Source organism: Chelmon rostratus, chromosome 17 (assembly GCF_017976325.1).
Source record: "Chelmon rostratus isolate fCheRos1 chromosome 17, fCheRos1.pri, whole genome shotgun sequence".
Lineage (NCBI taxonomy): Eukaryota > Metazoa > Chordata > Actinopteri > Chaetodontiformes > Chaetodontidae > Chelmon > Chelmon rostratus.
Genome location: NC_055674.1, coordinates 7,783,869 through 7,797,640, shown reverse-complemented (window position 1 = coordinate 7,797,640; position 13,772 = coordinate 7,783,869). Strand labels below are relative to the sequence as shown.

Sequence of the window (13,772 nt, the reverse complement as noted above, 5' to 3'; positions counted from 1 at the left end):
AGTGAATGTAATATGGAATACATATGGAATAATGTAGCAGTCTGGCAATCCCCATCCAGTTGTGTTATGTGAGCTCCCCAGGCTAGCCGGTTATTCCGAAACCACACCGACGCTCCTGCTCAATTGCACGCTGCCAGCTCTCCTACTTCACCTTCGCCACATTAGACACAATATCATACTGATGCTTTTGGATAACTTAACTCTGTCATTGTTTTGATAAGACCATTTGGCTAATACATATGTGGACATCGTTTTGGGCCAATTGTGAGAGACACGTCAAAACGTAATAAAAAAAAAACTACAAATATTCTTACTGAAGGATGTGGACGTGACCACTAGCGAGAAATGAAATTGATCATTTCATCATAGGTTCGGTCTTTTCGTTTTAGCTTTGTCATATTATTTTGAAAGTACTTACCGAAAGTATTTGCAGTGTTTAATGTTGCATTGACGCTACCTTGACAAATATTATATTACAGTTCCCCACGGTGACCGCTAGAGGGCAACAAACACCACGATTAAAAATAAAGTTGGTCTACAGTCGTCTTCAGTAGACGTTTAAACACAGGAAAAAAGAAACAGTTCTGTTACAACAATAATGGTCGATACCAGTGCTTATGTTGTTCTTTATAATAATACATTCTGTTTTATATTTGGTGATCATTCATATTCCGCAGTTACATTTTAAATAGTGTTGCTAACTGTGAAAATTAACTATTTGTCTATTTGCGAGAGCTGTTGAAGCTAGCGCTAAGGCAGACACAATCATTACCAAGGCTTCCGGTAAATACTTTCAAAATAAATATATTTCTAAGTTGTATTATGTTTATCTGTTTTGTTTTTTTATTACTATTTATTTACTTCATAATGCAATGTGATGTATGATATACATTTGTCAACGTTTTGATACGTTCGGTGCTTCTGTACACATTATTAATGACGGCGGGTGAAAATCCGTCTCAGCGGATGTTGACTCCCATCAGGAGCGTCGGAGCAGCTAACGTCAAACAACTTCGGTTACACCGCGGGCAGACTGCGTTCCTCACAAAACCAGGTAATTTGTGGTCCTGCAGACTCACAGCTGCATCATTACAGTCGCCACCAGAAACAATGTCTCACGACACAATGGATGTTTAGTCCCTTCATTCGTAAATTTCGGGCATTATCTACAGTATGTTGTTTCTGTAGCTGCCTAGAATGGCGACGCTAGCTAGCTAACGACAGCTAGCAAACACACTTTGCTTTGCTTCAACGTTAGCTGAACAAACACATCCTTGTCTTCCGAGTTGCCTCAACAACTGAGTACAAACACTCGCTGTCAGTCGTTTTTCAAACTAGTTTTAAGAGCCAGGTCGGATAAATTCTCTGCGACCTGCAAATGAGCCAACCCCAGTTACGTTAACGCCATTCCGCGTTATCTCCGTTAGCCACCGAGTAAATTAACGTTAATACACACGTTAGTAATAATAGGAGATACTTGAACTAGATACGTGACACAATTGGAGTTACCGTCAGTGCTGGCTTTCGCCAGCATCCATTACGTAACTAAGTTATTCATGGTTAGTTGTGCAAGTAGCTGTGAGCTGGATTATCCCGGAAAGGATTTAAAAACACATCAGCTAGCTAGCTGGTCGGTTAGCTGTGAAGCGCTAGCATTTATTTGATGAGGGTTGGTTATTTTCTAGCAGGTATCTACATGAAGACTTGATATTACTGTGATATTTTACTTTTGTCTTTCGGCTTTTCCTTCTGGTGTCACTCATCTCAGAGTTTTACGAACAGCAGATCTGTTGAGACGGAAAAAAGTAGATTTTGGGCTGCAACACAGCCACTAAAGTGACATCGTTATTGCTGTTATTCTTGCAAATTACAGAATAAACTTCACTAGATTGTCAGAATTGCATAGTAATTTTACTCGTTTTGGTGGACTTTATTAAAATAACTTTTCCATCATTTTGCAGGTTGTGGTACGTTTGACAGGTTCCTCAGGTGGAATCTTTCTTTGCCCATTAGCAGGTAATGTTTTTGTCATTTAACTGTTATTTGTGAATACTCTGACAGTTGCACATATTAGTATGTATCATCATGACTTTTACTATGTTGTGATGGGGGACATTAAACTCACACTACACAAAGTCTCAGTAGCAACCACAGAGAGGCAGCAACACCCCACTACAGTCTCAATGAGTTGAAACACAGTTTCACAAATACTATAATTTTTTCAGGGCTGTTGTATTAGATTGTGCACAGGCCCTCTTTTATTGAACCCCTGTTACAGTATACACACATACGTTTTTTTTTGTAGGTTCATACCCAAATTCAGCAGCCCACATCCTTTGTCTGACCTCACAGACAGAAAGCGAAAGAGCCTGTTGTGTCCTGTGAAAAACACTTGCTTTCACCAACACATTTTTTAGCCACAGGGTATGCAGCAACAAACAAATTCCAGTGTTTGTTTCTCGGATACATTTGTTGAGCACTGCACTCAGCCACGACATGCATTATTTAACCAGAAAGAAATCGTGCTTCCTGCTGAAACTTAAGCCCTGACACAGGACTGTGGAGCTCTCTTCTGTGTTGTTTTATTTCTTGTTGTTTCTTTCTTGTTTTCTTTTCATTCAGTCCTCTGAAGTAGGCACACTTTTATCTTGACAATCCTTTTGTTAATGCCGTCTTTACAGTGCTGATGATCACCAGGTAGTCACTCACTTGCAACATCCTGTCTTAAAACAAAATATCACGATGTATACATATATATTATATAATGATAATAGTTTGATTTTTCAGTGACATCAGGCAGTGCTCTAATTTAGCAGGCAACAATATCGGTCACTGTCTTCCACCACAAAATTGCTTAAAACTCTGCTGCATTTGACTCAGTTGTTAACTTACAGTACATATGCAGCCTGACATCAGCAGTTACACAAAGTACTTCATTAGCGCCTCTGACTGTCGTTTGAATACTTTATGTCTCGGGAGAAGTGTGTGTCAGAGAGTAATGAGCCATGGGACTTAAACTGTGCATGTTTTTTTTTCCCCCTCACAGAATAAAAGTCCAAAGGGGAGTTGTGAGGGGAGCTCCGTGTCCAACCCCTTTCCCTATACAGACATCCGGCCAGTATGTCCAGTGACCCTCCTCCTCCGTACCCAGGAGGTCCCAGTGCCCCTCTCATTGAGGAGAAAAATGGACAACCTGGTAATAAAACTAAACATGTCGGATAGTGGTGAATGTGTATTGACTTAATTCCTGCTTTAAATGTGAGATCGAACCAGTAGGATGTAACATTGAGGCAGCTTGAGCTTAACTCAGCTGTGTGATGACAGTTGGTTGAATCATTCAGTGTTGAAAGTTAAAGTTTCTATTTAATTTTCACCTCCTCACTCTGTGAGTGTGAGTTTGCTTCATGACTATCACAATTGGCATCATCAAACTCCACAAAATGCCTCTGTGTACACCAAATGTTAATCATTGTCACCATGGAGACTTAGAAATATTGCAGTATGAATTCTTCCTATTTGTTGGCTCATTTTCTTTTTTTTTCTGTGTGGTGCAGTAAGAACTGCTCCAATACAGGGACAGCCCTTGCCTCCAGACTATGGTCCTCCACCCTATGAGGCCTCACAGCCAGGCTTCCTTCCCCCACATGTCCCTGGAGAAGGGCCCATGCCCATGCCAATGCCAATGCCTCCACCACCACCAGGTGCTGCAGACAGTCTGCATATAAAACACATAAAGCATCACAACAAGCCGACAGATACCCGGACACAACATATGAAGATGTTGAGACTAATTTGTTAGCAAGCAGCACCATATTTTCAGACCGAGCAACCTCAGCTTTCATCTGGAGTCATGTTTTTGGTCATTTCCTTTTGTGCAGGTGGCCCCTACCCACCTCCGCCCGGTCACTTTCCTCACCCAATGCCAGGACAGATGGGTCCCGGTCCCAGTCAATTTGTCCACATGGGAGGTCACACAGCGACCGTCCTGGCTCCTCCAGGAGCAGCCACCACTGTGACCGTCCTGCAAGGGGAAATGTTCCAGACCTCACCAGTGCAAACCGTGTGTCCGCACTGTCAGCAGGCAATCATCACCCGCATCTCCCATGATGTCGGACTCATGAACACACTTTTCTGCCTCTTCTGCTTCTTTGTAGGGTAAGTAGATCAGGCCAGATCATACTTTGGTGAAACAGCATTGAATTAGCTTGTGTTTATATATTGAAATTAAATGTGGACAAAGATATTATCTGTCAGAAAAGAGAAGTCAAAGTCATGATCATGCCTTGTAACTGCCTGTTGGTTCCATTGTGTCTGTTAGTTAACAATCCATTCTCAGCAACCTGTTTGTATGCAAAGTGAGTGCACCTGTTTATGATGTGACATGCAAATTAAAAGTTGCTGTGGAAGACAAAATATGTTTCAAATATGCAGACATCTGGAGTTAGAAGAGTTTCACCAACGTTGATTCAGTCAACATGTTTATCTTGTCTATCTTGTATTTTGCACTCGCATATTTTGCTTGCAGGGCTGTCTGTGACCTCTGTTCCAGTAAGCTGGCTATCGTTAGATGTTGTTGTCCCCAGTTTGCTTCCTTTTCAGACAAAAGTACTTTTTTCTTCCACTGCAACACCCACTTCCTCTTTTCTCGGCACTTGGAGTGTGTGCCGTGTGCTGGTGTTGTTTGTAACGTGATATTTTGCTTGTTTTGTCTCATTCCCAGATGTGATCTCGGCTGCTGCTTGATTCCCTGCCTGATTGATGACCTCAAGGATGTGACACACACCTGCCCGTACTGTAAGGGGTACATTTACACATACAAGCGTATATGCTAACCACCGACAGCAGTATGCTACAGAGACATGTACATGCACACACATAAACTCACTGCTCCTCCTGCTGGTAGTGACAGGCTTTCCCCCCATTTTTGCAAAGTGTTGTGAAGCCCTCTTAAATTGTAAGTGCAGTTTTCTCATTAGTTCACAGAATATTTACTGTATATATCGTTCAGCAGAATTTGTTCATGTATAAAGATGCATTTGAAATGTACAAATCTCATTGAATTACAGAAGATGTAGGGCATGAAAACATCTGCCGATATGGTGGATGTGGATTCCGTGTGGAAAACTGGAGAAAAGGCTCGTGATTTTACGTTACTTGAAAAAGACAGACAGCCTCAGTGAGAGAAAGCTGTGAAAACGGTCACTTTGTTCATTTGAAATCATATGTGAATCTTACTGAGAAGCAGGTGTATTGAAGTCAAACATGCTGGGTTAACTTTTTTCTTCTCTTATTTATTTCAAATATTTTATCCACTATTTTAATAAGTTAACACTGAGAACTGTTTCGTTCATGTCTGATGATTTTGTTCTATCAGACCTAGGTTTTCCTTTTATCGTTATCCCTCTTTGAATGTGAGCAAGCTAACGAACCATTTTCAGCTTTGAGTATTAATCTTCTGGACGTCAGTCAGAAGGCACAAAATGTTTGGTGATTTGCGGTGGAGCGATTCTGCGTTAATGCCCTCCGTGCGCAATGTGGTACTTAATTTTGATGATGAAGCCAAAATTTGCACTTTAAGTTGGAATTCCAATTTCCCCTTCTGATGCATTAAAAACTACCAACCTCAGCTATCATTAGTCTGTTAGAGATTTTGGCTTTGAGGAGAAAAAAATGTGAGCAGTATATACTTTTGGCTTTTACTTGGGTTTGTTGTTAGCTGATTAAATCCCACCATACTTGCACTTATTCAGAGTAGAGTAGACTCAAATAGAGCTAGCAGACAGAGTTTTACTGTTACTCATGGAGACACACTGCATGACATCTCAGTTATCTTGTGTCCTCTCTCTGGCCCTTGTGTCAGTTTGATGCACCGCTCCACACTAGATCATCTCCTCACTGATACTGTTGGCTGATGGTTAGTTTTTCAGTGCCACAGTAAAAAGTAGCTAGTTTAAAGTAGAAAAGTATTTTTGCAAACAAATGACAGTGGTGGCGCCATGATCACATACAGTAACACTGTTTAACCTCTAACCTTTCTAATATGGTATCAACCCTTAAAGAGTACCTGCATTGCTCAGATGCATGTTAGATAACAGAGATGTCTTTTGACTAATACTAAATAGTGACCTCTCTGCTAGGAATAAGCTTCAAATAAATGATTGTATTAGACATCTTGCAAAATGACATTGTGGTTCCATTGAGATTCCTACTAACAACGAAACAACCATTGTCCCACCACAGCATGCCCAAACTGCCATTCACTCACCAAGTGCAGAGTTGTTCTGCATGAGCCACACATCAAAATGAATAATTCTCACTGGCTAGTTTATTGACTCTGTGCATTTAATTTTTTTTCCCTGAGGCTAGCTAAGCTGTGCAAGAAAGTCAATTCTGAGTTGAAGGTTTGCATTAAACTTTTAATACAAAGTACTGTATGCCATTGTTGTGAATGATGCTGGTCCGCATTGCTCTAAATGTCTGTGAAATGTATAACTATGTAAGTCAAAATTTGTTTGACTGTTGTATACAGGTACTATTTTATCAATAAAAATCAGAACATGATTTTTTTCATCATTTTAATGTTGTTTTGGAAATGAACTATGTCTGCAAAGTGAGTTCCTGTATGTAAATATCATCTGCAAAAACAAAAAGGAAGTTTCTTCAGGTCCTACACACAGGACAGAAAATGAACAACTGTAAATCCATCAGTAGAATTTCCATACCTACCAGAGCCCGGTGGCAATAAATATAGGCTCAAATGAGAGGCAAGGCATGAAGGAAGCTATCCGTGCCACATGAGCATTAAATACATGAAAATTTTCAAAGTTCAAAGGTTTCAGTCTCTCCATCGGTGACCGCACTGGGCATTGCAGCATTTGTAGAAAGTGGTCATTGGTTCATCAGCTGATCTGGTCTGAATCTGCATGAAATACGCCCGAGGGTGTTCACACTTGGGACAAGTTTCTGTAAACGGATACAAGTAGTAAATATCAGTTTGGAACCACAAGAACTCCTCAGATTTGGTTTACACCGTGTAAAAGAGAAGACATGAATGCGACAATACAGCTGTAAAAGCTCATCTAATAAAGATTCTAATTAATACGAGAATCCTCTCCAAAGAAAACAAATTCAAGTCTGTGTGTGCGTGCAGAGATTGATAAGATAAACTAAAACACTGCATGCACAATAATGCACACACCTTTTGGAGTCAGGGTTTGAGATACTGAATAATATTTGATCAGAATTTAACACGCTATGGTTCAAGTTATGACCAATTAACATTAAAACAAAAAAGTACAATCTCTAATTTACTTTTTAGAAAATATGAAATTAGTGTGGAACGTGAGTTTTATTGATGATCTCACAAAATCTTGAATCTAGCTATCGTTAACTAAAAAGCTGAATTTAAAATGGATGAGGATCACAGTTTATTGATGTTATCAACGTTTTTTCCCCTGATGATGATGATCTCATCTGCAACTAAAGAGTGATGATCTAAAGAATCAGACGTGGGGGCGACACTGACTGAGCACCAACAATATTAATGAGTACAGACATTATATAACCTACACAATAGAGGTTTTTTGAGCTGACAGACAACACATGCTTCCAATTTAGCAACGGACAGGATTTCTTGTTGGACCTGAGGCCTCTGATACATTGGTAAACTCAAGCCTACACTCATACCAGGAGTTGAGTCCACGTTTTCCCAAGCTGCAGCACCACCAAGCACATCATCCACCTCCTTCAGTTTTGGATACTTCCTGTTATTTACCTGTAGAAAAGAGAAATAAGTCAATCTCTCATAAACTTAAGCCACCTGTGAAACTCGGAGCACCTACAGCGTTAAAAGTAACACTGATTTAAAATGAGATGGATGTCATAATGTGCGCCGAGCTAATTCATCTCGACACAACAAAACTCACCTTTCTTGTGATGTTGTGTACATACGGACAAGTGTTGCAGGCGAATCTCATGCACTTCTGTCCTTCCTCGACAATTAAAACATTCCCGCAGGTTGGACAAAAAAGAAGCATGTTAGCGGGGGGATGTATGTAGCTAACAGCTACAAACTAAAACAACAGAGTCAGTATAAGTAGACTATTTTACACAGCTAACACAAGTTTCCCTGCTGTAAACAGCTTGCCGCATGCGCAGCGGCGGAAGAGAGCTGATGAAAGCAGGTGTTACACTTTTTATCGCTCGGTGGGAAACGAAATCTAAAGACAGAAAGTGGTTTTATATTGATTCACACCAAAAGGTACGCCGGTAAATAATAATGAATAACCTCAATATTTAGGTGTTCGAGAAATAAGTGAAGTATTGTCTAAATTTACGCTCATTAAGTGGAACCATTTTTATGAGCTACAGTTGCCTTCCGGTATATAATTTGTGCTGTACACATTGTTTGTTTACTTTACCGCTTCTAACGGCGGACTCGTTTCTAGTTAAAATGTTTGGCAGCTGTATTTGGTAAAGGCTCACTGTTGTTTTTAGTGTTCTTTAAGGATGCAAAGAACAGTATAGTTAGACAGTTTTAACATTTCCCACCTAACAAGCCGGCTGTTGTTTTTGAATGAGTTTAGTGATTGATGGAGGAGCAGAGTCAGGACACTGCTGGGGGAGGAGGAGGAGAAGGAGAAGGACCGTCTGTAAAGGATGAAGAGGTGAAAAACGAGAACCTGATAGAGATGGCAGCTCCAGGCACAGACGAGGAAGATGAAGAGACTCTTCCTCACTCGGAGATCCTGGATATTTTCGAGGAGGGACTCGCCCGACTTGTGCAGGACCCTTTACTCTGTGATCTGCCCATCCAGGTTGGTGTGATCTGTCCATAAAGCATTTTATATTCCTGTGATGAAAAAGCAAAAAAAGAAATAAATAATATAAGAAAACAGAAATATCATATTTACATGCTGTCTGTGGTCACACTACTGGTTGTGATGCTTCACATTCGATCCATCCTGTTTTCTTGAATCTTACTTGAGAAATATCTTTAAACGATTTGCAGTTTAATGTTCGCTCTTGGTTAAATTACAGTCACAGTGACTGTCCGATCAAAAACAAACCACTAAGTCCAAGAAACTCTGCTTGAACTTCCCTGAAGTGAGTGTGTATTTACAGATCAGGTGAAGGGCATCAAAAAGAAGTCATAACTTGCAATAAGTCGTTGAAAGGTTGGCAGTTAAAAAAAAAGAGATTTTGTCAAAATCTGTACTGATAGATAGGAGATATAAGAAGCTCAGTAAATTGTTCTGAATCTGATCTTTCTTTAGGTGACTCTGGAGGAAGTAAATTCTCAGATTGCTTTGGAGTACGGCCAGGCAATGACTGTGAGGGTTTTTAAGGCAGATGGTGAAATAATGCGTAAGTATTTAGATTGTTTTGTTCTTTCACTTTGAAGCTTAACAGTAGTTGAATCTACACTGTGTGTTTTCTGATCACACAATTCACATTTGGCACACACAATGTATTTTCTTTAATTCGTGAACATTATGCCACAACTTGTATTATTATTCAATTATTTTAGTATTATTCTGTTTTTTAATTAATCATTAGCTGAAAAAAAATGTTCCTCTCTAAGCCATAGTGGTGGTGCAAAATGCCACCGTCCTTGACCTGAAGAAGGCCATTTGCAGATTCATGCAGCTGAAACAACAACGTGAAGGCGGAGTGAAACATATCAGCTGGTAAGGGCAATCACAAATGCAATATAAAAGGGATTTAAAATATAATATATATACACTGTTAATTAACACTGTTTGCATTCTTCCTTTTACAGGAGATATGTTTGGAGAACTTATCATTTAGTGTTTCAAGGGGAAAAGCTTGATGATGACAAGATGAGGCTTAAAGAGTGAGTGTGTAAAACAGTCACCTCCTTTGCTTGCAATGCTGTTACCTTCACTACTGTTTAACTGTGTCTCTCCTCTTTATGTGTTAAGCTACGGGATCAGGAACAGAGATGAAGTGACGTTCATGAAGAGACTCAGGAAGAAGTGAAACAATACAGTCAACATTTGTTGCCACTTGCCTCACAGACTTGAAATGACCATCACAAAGTACTCATGATTGTATTAATTGTTTTATTTTAAGTGTTTTGGTCAGACTTGACATGATACCTCTGTACACAATATGAAATACTTTTCCAGAAACCTGCTTTACAAACTGACCTGCCTCTCATAGTCTACTTTAAATAAGATATGTGGGGCACTAGATGTTAAACCTTACTTTTAATGCCATTGTGTGGTGATTTTTGTGTGATTGTTTGCAAATATTAAAACATTTTACAGTATTGCTGTGTTGTGTTTTGCTTGGAACTCAGCAGAGCATTGTGTGACATTTTTCCAGAGGAGGCAGATGTAAACCAGATGATTTGAATATTTCTTGTTAAGAGTGAACACTGTATGCCCTTGCTAACCTAGTCTGAATGTTGCCTGTGCAGGATACACTGTGAGCAGCTGAGGACATTAGGTAAGACAGACATGTTCCCTTTAATATAATATTCTCTTTGAACAATTTAACTGGGACTTTATGGAGTTAAATTTGACTTACATGTTCGACTCATGTATGTCAAGAGTACAATTCAGTCTAAAGTATTATTTTGCCATTTTTTCCTGTTCAAACCAGAATTTATTTTAGAGATTTTTTTCAATTGTCTCTTTCCTCCAAAAAATAAGAAATAATAATGTTTGACTCAACATTTAGTAAATAGTCTCTATCTTGTTTTATCATCAACCAACTTAAAGTGCCATTCAGAAGTTTTTAAAGGATGAATTTAAACTAGAACTTGATATGAAATGCATGCATCATGACAAAGAGTATTTTTAATAAATACTTTTGGTAATTTTTTGAATCCTGAAGCATATCTCTGGTTCACACTTCAGATGCGAGAGCAATATGCAAATGTAACCTGAAAATAGATTTACCTGTTCAGATCTGTGAATTTGCAAATCAGCATGGTCTACAGTTTGATATTTGCAATGTACAGTCATGTAACTCCACGGTACAGTGTTTGGTTCAGTTTCATGTCAAATAAGCCCAATGCATCTGGTAATGACATCTTCAGAGAGGAAATATAATTTCATACATTGTCGCCACATTTTATGATCCTATCCAGATTTTGGGGCACAGAGAAGGCCACGTGATGTCTGTCAGTGTTAGTCCAAAAGTTTTTTTTAAGTTTCAAATTCTATTCATCTCATCAATATTATTTATCCACTGTTGAATTAATACTTTTAAAACTGGTCTTTATTTCGAGAAGATGTCACTGCATAGATAAGTGTAGTCATAAGAATACTGTATATGTTTGGTGGTAGCATTTAGTATTCACACTACAACACTTGAATCCAATTTTCTTTTTCAATTTTTAAATACACACACTACATACACTCCTCAACTTTAATTTAAAGTATGGGACATGTGGAGCTCCAAATATAAGTAAACACAATATGAAACCCAGGCTAAAATCAATCCAACAATTCCCCTGTCTATTCAGCATCCACCATGACGTCTTCAGACAGCGAGCAGAAGATATCTGCAGAGTTGAAACAACTTTCGCTCATGAGACAACAACTTCTGGAAAGGAAAAAAATCCAGTGCATATTTCAAGAGTTGAGAAATCGTGCTGAATTTGGACAAGCAGGTGATGTATGGAAGAGATCATGAAAGAAATGACCAAACCTAACCAAATATAACATGTATACACACACACACACACACACACACATTCTTATGTATATATATGTTTTCTACCAGAGGGGGCAGCCTCAAATCAGCATGAGATTGACAGCATTGATGACAAACTGAAACAACTGACAGAGAGGAAGGCTGAACTCCAAAAAAGCCATGATAACATCCTTCATGCCAAAGATAAGAAAGGTGAATCCAAATTTCGAGCAAAAGTCCAGCAACTCATTGGTCCAACATATTTTGGTTTTGTAACTATTTTTTTCTCCTTTGTTAGAGGATAGTTTAACTTCCAGTCAGATGACGGTGCCTGTTGCTCCTGTTCCTGCCTCCAATATGATCTATATTGAAGCCCCTCCTTCTATCCCTGGTGAGTCAGTGATGCACAAATGCTCATTCGAACTGCTCAGCTTGGGGTTCTGGTCTTCACATAGCAAATCCTGCACCCTAGAAAGCAAGGAAGGATGTAAGTACAATGACTCAAGGGCTGTACTCATGTACAAACTTGAGTCATGTCAGTTTTAATTGAGCACATGTCAAAAAGGATTAGCAATTTATTAGCATTAATTATCACGTTCTGTTTTATTTATGTTTTACAAAGCATCCTAACTTTTTTGGAGCCGGTGTACAAAACATATGAAAGGCTTGTAAAATATCTTGCTTTAAATTAAACTACCCAGCAGTAGAACAGCTGAAATGATGAATTGATTCATCAATTAAACGACTGACAGAAAATTAATTGCCATCTATTTTGATAATAATTTCTGTCAGTTTTCATGCATCCAATTCATGGTTCCAGCTTTAACAAATGTGAGGGTTTTTTTGCCTTTCCTTTAAAGTATGTTAATAATTTTAATTCATTTTTACCGATGTTGAAGTTTGGACTATTGGTTGGTGTCACTTTAGGCTCTGGGTAATTGTGATGACGTTTTTCACTGTTTTTACAAACAAAACAATCAGTCGATTCATTAAAAATAATCAGCAGATGAACCCATAATGAAAATAATCAGTAGTTGCAGTCCTATACAGAGGAGATAAAAATGAGCTCCACCTCAACCATCTACACAAGTAAAATCCCTCTTTTACATTAATATTATAATCTAATGATATAATATTTAATAGTTTAAGAGTCACAGGGGAGATTTGCATTGAGTGCTTTTAATACTTTCAACACATTTTCCTGATTATACATACATGGTTTGACTTCAGTTAGATTTTCAGTGCCTTCAATGTTTTTCTTAACAGCCCCTACTGTGATTCTGGACTTGGAAAACTTTCCACCCTGTCCATGCAGGACACAGTGTCCAGCCTGTGAGCAGTTCATCGTGACAGAGACTTTTACCTCTGTCAGCAGCTTGACCTGGCTGGTGTGTTTCATGATAGCTTTGACTGGGTATGAAACCATTCCCTCCATCCTGGAGAAATATTTGCATGAGAATATAATCTGAGTTTGTTGGGCCTGTTTCTATTTGTGTAGCCAGTGTTACAGTCAATGGCATATGCTTCCAGGTTTGTTGACATTTTGTTTTGTTCATGTTCCTTCTTTTGCAGCTGCGCAGCCGGTTGTTGCCTCATACCCTTCTGCATCGATACATTCAAGTCTACCACACACAAATGCCCGAGGTGTCGGACGTCGATCATCACTATTAAAAAGCTCTGAGAGAAAAGAAACTCTTGAGAACTTGAAGCTCAAATTGAAAGAACATCACATATTGACCTATTGGTGGAGTAGTATTTCAGCTGCAGAGTTTATCCATTCAGGATCATTATAAATCATTCTCCGTTGTGCAGGATGCACTGAATATCAGTGGTAGAGGGATAATGTTTGTCAACGCAAACATTCAGTTTGCTTTTAATTGACTACATGTCAGAAGGAACATGGGGTGTAGACTAATATAGTCTGCCTCTATGTAAATGTATATAATGCAAAACCTTCAGGATGTATCTGTATATCCAAATTCAGCTTTTACTGAATTTTAAAAAATCTGATCAATATGATCAGATCACTGTAGCATATTTACTATAGCACTTCAAATATGTGAAATCAGTCGCCTCTTAAGGGTTAGAAATGTGAAGCTGTTTGT

General features: G+C 38.9%; 4 protein-coding genes across 5 annotated transcripts; 3 read left to right on the top strand and 1 right to left on the bottom strand.

Moving 5' to 3' along the window:
* Nucleotides 1-981: 981 nt before the first annotated feature.
* cdip1 (cell death-inducing p53 target 1) lies at nucleotides 982-6,561 on the top strand. Its single transcript, XM_041956707.1, has 6 exons — nucleotides 982-1,054; nucleotides 1,962-2,016; nucleotides 3,047-3,196; nucleotides 3,555-3,701; nucleotides 3,879-4,155; nucleotides 4,721-6,561. The coding sequence occupies exons 3-6, from the start codon at nucleotides 3,121-3,123 to the stop codon at nucleotides 4,830-4,832; spliced, it is 612 nt and encodes a 203-aa protein (XP_041812641.1). The 5' UTR covers nucleotides 982-1,054; nucleotides 1,962-2,016; nucleotides 3,047-3,120; the 3' UTR covers nucleotides 4,833-6,561.
* polr3k (polymerase (RNA) III (DNA directed) polypeptide K) lies at nucleotides 6,222-8,155 on the bottom strand. Its single transcript, XM_041956708.1, has 3 exons — nucleotides 7,926-8,155; nucleotides 7,687-7,774; nucleotides 6,222-6,963 (listed from the first exon to the last, which is right to left on the bottom strand). The coding sequence occupies exons 1-3, from the start codon at nucleotides 8,034-8,036 to the stop codon at nucleotides 6,836-6,838; spliced, it is 327 nt and encodes a 108-aa protein (XP_041812642.1). The 5' UTR covers nucleotides 8,037-8,155; the 3' UTR covers nucleotides 6,222-6,835.
* Nucleotides 8,156-8,395: 240 nt separating this feature from the next.
* Nucleotides 8,396-10,277, top strand: snrnp25 (small nuclear ribonucleoprotein 25). 2 transcript variants are annotated; one of them, XM_041957782.1, is made up of 6 exons: nucleotides 8,396-8,472; nucleotides 8,586-8,816; nucleotides 9,276-9,366; nucleotides 9,584-9,689; nucleotides 9,782-9,856; nucleotides 9,945-10,277. In XM_041957782.1, the coding sequence occupies exons 2-6, from the start codon at nucleotides 8,592-8,594 to the stop codon at nucleotides 10,000-10,002; spliced, it is 555 nt and encodes a 184-aa protein (XP_041813716.1). In that variant the 5' UTR covers nucleotides 8,396-8,472; nucleotides 8,586-8,591; the 3' UTR covers nucleotides 10,003-10,277. The 2 variants fall into 2 exon arrangements, with proteins under 2 accessions (XP_041813716.1, XP_041813715.1); XM_041957781.1 differs by having other exon boundaries at nucleotides 8,418-8,816.
* Nucleotides 10,278-10,437: 160 nt separating this feature from the next.
* LOC121621449 (lipopolysaccharide-induced tumor necrosis factor-alpha factor homolog) lies at nucleotides 10,438-13,766 on the top strand. The gene is made up of 6 exons (XM_041957923.1): nucleotides 10,438-10,473; nucleotides 11,498-11,644; nucleotides 11,758-11,880; nucleotides 11,966-12,058; nucleotides 12,934-13,081; nucleotides 13,240-13,766. The coding sequence occupies exons 2-6, from the start codon at nucleotides 11,506-11,508 to the stop codon at nucleotides 13,346-13,348; spliced, it is 612 nt and encodes a 203-aa protein (XP_041813857.1). The 5' UTR covers nucleotides 10,438-10,473; nucleotides 11,498-11,505; the 3' UTR covers nucleotides 13,349-13,766.
* Nucleotides 13,767-13,772: the final 6 nt, after the last annotated feature.